This window comes from Stenella coeruleoalba, assembly GCF_951394435.1.
Source record: "Stenella coeruleoalba genome assembly, chromosome: 4".
NCBI classification, from domain to species: domain Eukaryota; kingdom Metazoa; phylum Chordata; class Mammalia; order Artiodactyla; family Delphinidae; genus Stenella; species Stenella coeruleoalba.
The window spans coordinates 51,504,639-51,510,638 of NC_137149.1; the positions used below are offsets into that span (position 1 = coordinate 51,504,639).

The following is a 6,000-nucleotide window of genomic DNA, read 5'->3' on the forward strand; positions in this document are numbered from 1 at the left end:
TTCCATGTCCTGGCTATTGTAAACAGTGTTGCAGTGAACATTGTGGTATATGTATCTTTTTGAATTATGGTTTTCTCAGGGTATATGCCCAGTAGTGGGATTGCTGGGTCGTATGGTAGTTCTATTTTTAGTTTTTTAAGGAACCTCCATACTGTTCTCCATAGTGGCTTCAACTTGTTCATTTTGAAGCTAGTCTTCAAGAAGAGACCACAAAATGTGGGCATCTTGTATGGCACTTGTCAGGACTTTTAGATCTACTGAGGAAAGGAAAATTAGCTGTAGGACTATAAGATGGGCCTCTTTAAGTTTTTTCAGTTTTTTCCATTGTGCTATTTCATTTTTCTACCACTGCTAACTGCCAGTGTATTGGTCTTTTTTCTGAAAAATGTAATTCAGGGATTTGGAGATTGAAGTGCTGAGTTGAGCAGTACAGATGTACCAAAAAAAGAAAGAAAGAAAGAAAAACCAACCAAAAAACCTCCCAACTCATTGGCCTGACTATTTACTTCTGTGGTGTGTTTCTCCTGAATAGATTGTTCTAAATTTGTAGTCACCATGTTTCAAAGGAATTTCTTTTCTCAAACATTTTGCTTGGTCAGGACTCTATCTCCTTGTTATTATGGTTAGGATTCTGAGGATTTATGCTTATAATACAGTAAATTCTTTCCCTTCTGTTTTCTTATTTGGTTAGCTAGTTAATTAAACTTCAACATAATTACATAATTCACTGTGCTCATTCTACAAAATAATTTAGCACCTTGTTTTTCAGAGCTGTCAGAAAGCAGAAGCAAAGAAAGAGCAATAAGATGAAAATGGAGACCACTAAAGGACAGTCCATGAATCATACAACTGTTACAGGGAAGAAGAAAAGAAGAGAAAGAGCTCATCAATATCTGTGCTCTTAAATGTCCAGTGGCTTGCGAATAAGAAAGATTTATAGATTTATTTGATGCCATTTTCTGAAAGTGCCTCACTGGACTTAACTTCTGTTGCTTTCAAAGGTATGCACCTCTCTAAGCTTGAAAGTAGGCAGGTGGTATTTCCTGGTTTATAGACCTCCTCACCCCCAGCAGCCCCTCTGTAGACCTGGGGAGTTGTTTCATCCTTAGCTGGTTTGCCAGCTCTCAGTGCCTTTTTTCTCTCTTTAAATCTCTTCCAGTCATATTATTTTAGCCTCTTTTATCTGAAAAATGGGCATAAAGCGTCCTTTTGCTAGAAGAAAGAAGAAAATGAGAATGAAAACCTGAGGTTTTGTTTACATTGAACATAAGAGTATGTTAAGTTCGATATTTTAAATATTAAAGTATTGTACAATGGCTTAAACCCCACTTGTAAAGAGAAATACAATGTTTAATTTTTTTTAGACAGAATCTGAAGATGATGGAAAGAATTTTGACAAAGGCAGTCTAAAGATATAAAGATTATGATTATGGTTACATTATTATTATTAAATATTTATTTTTCAAATACTTTTTGCAGTTGTCCTTTGATGGTATAGAATCACCTAAATGTTTGTTGAATGAGTGAGGTATTTAGAATTATGACTTGCCCTGTCATCTTAGTGTCTTTTAACCTAGGCAGTACTTTTCTCTCTTTGTACAAGTAGTAGCAGAAGGCAGGATACTTTGGTTTTCATTTTGGTGATCCTCATTGCTATTCTAATACTTCCTGGTTGTATGTCCTTAGCCAGGTCATTCATTCTCTAGAAGCTACTGTTTCTTCGTTATTATAATGGGGACAATAATAGTTAGACCTCAGGTTTGTTTGTGGTGAAATTAAATGAGGCACATGCCCCTGGCTCTCAGCTCTCCTGCTACCCGTGAGAAACGTTAACAAATGAAGATGGCTAGGAGCACTAATGGTAATCACCGGGTGGTCAGGTACTGTAGCATGGAAGGGAGTAGTTTGAACAAACAGTTCATTGTCTCCTTAAGACTTAGTTTAGAATGGCTTGCATTTCACAACTCTTAGTAGTTTAGAATGGCTTGCATTTGCACAATGACTCTTCTCTCTTTCCCAAATGACTGCTGTAGAGCAGGTTTGGAGGCATCTCTGCTTGGGCTTAGCTAGAGCCCTGAGAGTAAAGGTAGAAGAACTGCACTCCATCTGGTATTTAAGTTAGGATGGTTTGTTGCCTGATGTGGAATACACACATGTGGCCCTGATCAGTGTGGTCCTGGTAGATCAGGCTATAGCAAAAAATGAGCTAAGCTCCTGGACTTAACAAGCATCAGAAAACTCTTCTCTTGCCCCCTCTTTAACATGGGTTCCTGTGGTGATAGGAGGGGCAGATTTTGATGTGATTGGATGAGATATGAACCTTGTACAATCATTGTGAGAGTTCCCCTCTCTGATTCAGGCATAGATGTGGACATTGCCTGACTTTCATGGTGTCCACGATACCGTGGTTAAAATCTGTTGAAATGTCCCCAGAAACTCAAACAGCTGCGGGACCATGACTGCTGAAGAATTGGGTCCTGATGGCCAATGGTTTTTATCATCACCATATTTTCTTAGTTTTAAGATACGATCAATTGTAAAATGCATTTTCAATGTAATCACAGCTTTTCAGGGAGAAAACACCTTTATCTCATTAATTGTATACATTAAATTTTAGATGTCTCTTTTTTCAGAAATATTGAAATGTGAAAAAAATGTCCATCTTAGTATTGAGCAAATAGGGTATTACTAATAATCAGGAATTCTGTACTTAAAAACTTCGTTACCTCAGAGAGTTAAAAATAGGAAATTTGATGGTTCTGTTTTTTTTGTTCAATTAAGACTAATTTTAAGGACTTAATCCCTTTCTTTTCTCAGAGGATAAACTAATAGAATGTAAAAATGTCTCTGGGAGGTAAAGTGTGACGGGAGATGAAGTCATTTGTTCTAATTAGAAATCTGCCTATCTGAACATTAAGATACTCAAAATAGCAATAGAAAAAAATTCCTGAAATTTGACAGATAAAACTTTCTAAGCTTTTTAAAAGGACATTTTTCTTAAATAACTACAGCTAAATTTCATTCTACTTCTTGCTTATATTATAAAATGTAATGAAATACAAAGTTACTTTGTAGGCCCTGGATGATCAGATTTGTTTTTTTCCCTACATTTAGTCTGATATTTAGACTAATTTATTTCTCCAATATGCCCCAATCTTTTCACCCTAGTCTCTTCTTTCTGTTTGAAACATTTCCCTCCATACAGCTGTCTGTTAAAGTCTTATGGAGCCTTTAGGCCCTGGCCCAAGTCCCACTCTCTCCTGGGAAGCCTCACATGAGTCCCTGATAGCAGCCAGTACCTTCCTCTCCAAACCCCTTGCTATTCTGCACCACATTTGAGGCACTTTTCATGTATTATTCTGTGATTATATTGACAGATTCTGTTTCCCCGAAAGGTTTCAGTTTCTTCAGGTCAGTACCCACTTCTTATACTCTCATGTCTTTCTTATGTATTGTAGGTGCTCAGTAAAATGTTGATGAAAACATGGAATTTTCTAGAGGTTCTCAGGTGGTAGGTGTATTCATTTGCTAGGGCTGCCATAACAAAAAGTCACAGACTGGGTGGCTTAAACAACGGTAATTAACTTTCTCACAGTTCAGGAGCCTGGAAGTCCAAGATCAAGGTGTCTGCTGATTCAGGTCCTGGTGAGATCTCTCTTCCTGGCTTGCAGATGGTACCTTCTCACTGTGTCCTCACATGGTCCTTCTTCTATGTGTGTGTATTCCTGGTGTCTGTCTGTGTCCAAATTTCCTCTTTGTATAAGGATACTAGTCAGATTGGATTAGGGCCCACCCTAATGGCCTCATTTTACTTGTCATCTCCTTTTTAAAGGCCCTGTCTCTAAATACAGTCGCCCTCTGAGCTACTGCATGTTAGGACTTCAACATGCAGATTAGGGGAGACACAATTCATTCCCTAACAGTAAGCATGCCTAAGATATGGAGAGGACTTGCTTTTTTCTCTTTCTCAGAAGGACTGAAAATAGGAAAACAGACTTAAACAATATTGGGAGGAATTCCGAGCCAACAGGAGGGTTTAAATGTTGGGATGTGCTGTGTGAGCGAGATTGGCAGCCTTATCTGGAAGTCTTTAAACTTAGAATAATTCAGCTTTCCAGGTTATTTTAAGAAAAACACTTAAGTTGATTTCTGCCCTTTTCGAAGCAATTTTTAAAATACTAGGCATCTGGGAGAAGCTTGACTATAGGCAGACATCAGAGAAATATAGTGGGTTTGGTTCCAGACCACCGCAATAAATTGAGTATCTCAGTGAAGGGAGTCGCATGAATTTTTTGGTTTCCCAGGGCATCTAAAAGTTACATTTATACCACACTGTAGTCTGTTAAGTGCGCAGCAGCATTGTCTAAAAAAAAAAATCCACATACCTGAATTTAAAAATACTTTATTACTAAAAAATGCTAAAACATCATCTCATAACACAGGGATGCCACAGACCTTCAATTTGTAAAACAAACCACAATATCTACGAAGCACAATAAAACAAGATATTTAATTTTTAAATACAAAACCACAGCCTATAAAAGGTGCTTGTCTGATACCGCCTCCTTCGTGATGTCCTTGTTGGTGTCTCCAGTGGAACAGTACGTCTCTTACCAGTGAAATAAAAATAGGTGTGTGTTTGTGTGTCTTTTCATTTCTACTTCTTTTCAGGTACTTAAATCATGCCCTGCATTAGAACAACTCTTTGTGCTTGTTTCCCCTGTGTAGATTAGAAACTCGTTGATGGCAGGGGCCTGTGGACATCATCGTGAACGTTCATTGGCTCCCAGAGCTGTGTCTTGCACATGGTGACATCAGAGACAACCAGTTGCAGTATGCATGGCCTCATTCCTCCTCCCACAAGCCTGGGAAGCAGGCGCCCAGGCTAACACCGTTCTCCACCCTCCAAGTAGAAGCTGCTCCTAAATACGGACCGGGTGAATGGAGATGGCCACTTATGCCTCCAAACCCATCTGTGCTGCCTGACAGTAAGACGCTAATACACTTAGAGCTCCCCAAGGAAGAAAAGCTTAAAAAAATGCAAAGCAAAATCCAATTTGACTTACTTGATGCGGTTTTAATTGGAACATTAGGACATGGGTTAAATTACTTGAGCGTCAGCTACTGCAAAAAAGTGAAGATAAGAACTCTACTATTTGATTTCAAGTGACTTAGTATAAATGTTAACTCAGCAAGACTGAGGGGGGAAAAAGCACCGAAAGTAAGCAAGCAGGTCGCAGAGATCTGAGGGGTGAGTTTTATCCCATTAGCTGGACAGTCACAAGATTCTCACACTACTGTGTTGCTTAGTAGCCCTGCAGACTAGCAGCGTGACATCTGGTGATCTCTAAGAAACGAAGCCTGATTAGATGGGCCAGCTTCTTCATCTGAAAATGTGGAGGTGAGGAAAGGGAGAAAACTAGAGATAGACAGCCTAAACATTCCACATGCTTAGAGGACAAAAGGAAATAAAAGTTGCTGCCCGCTAACTTTACAATTAATACATGAGCCAGGTGAGTCAAATAAAATGAAAAGTAACTCTAATTCTACCACCCAGACATAACCACTGTCACACTTACGTGTGTGTTCTTCCAAAGATTGTTTCTTGTGTAAAAGCTATATAGACGCTCTAAAATTTCCCCCACAAAAATGGAACTATTAAAATATACTGTTTGTAATCCTCTCCTCATAAACATGTTGTGAACATCAATTTATACCTATAACAACGGTATTATTCTTCAGTATGCATGTACTGTATTTAATCAGTCTCTTATGGTTGGACATCTAAATTGTTTGCATTTTTCACTAGTGTAAACAACTCTATGGTGAACATACTTATACTCACATTTTTTCTCATTTCCTTAAGGTAAGTTCCTATACATACAAATACTGGTTCTGTAGCTCTTAGAACTTTTTTTCCAGATGGGAGTCACATGAGTTGGTCTCCGAACAGCATCTGAAGTGGTCGTGGGAGACAAGCAAAGCACCACGAACTGACAG

At 38.5% G+C, this 6,000-nt stretch overlaps 1 protein-coding gene across 1 annotated transcript in view; it reads left to right on the plus strand.

Moving 5' to 3' along the window:
* Positions 1–1,431, plus strand: part of ZCCHC4 (zinc finger CCHC-type containing 4) — a 47,538-nt gene extending 46,107 nt beyond the window's left edge. The window contains 2 exon segments of the mRNA XM_079920450.1: positions 770–867; positions 870–1,431. Of these exon segments, the coding sequence (XP_079776576.1) occupies positions 770–867; positions 870–940 (169 nt within the window). The 3' untranslated portion in view covers positions 941–1,431.
* The last annotated feature ends 4,569 nt before the right edge of the window (positions 1,432–6,000 follow it).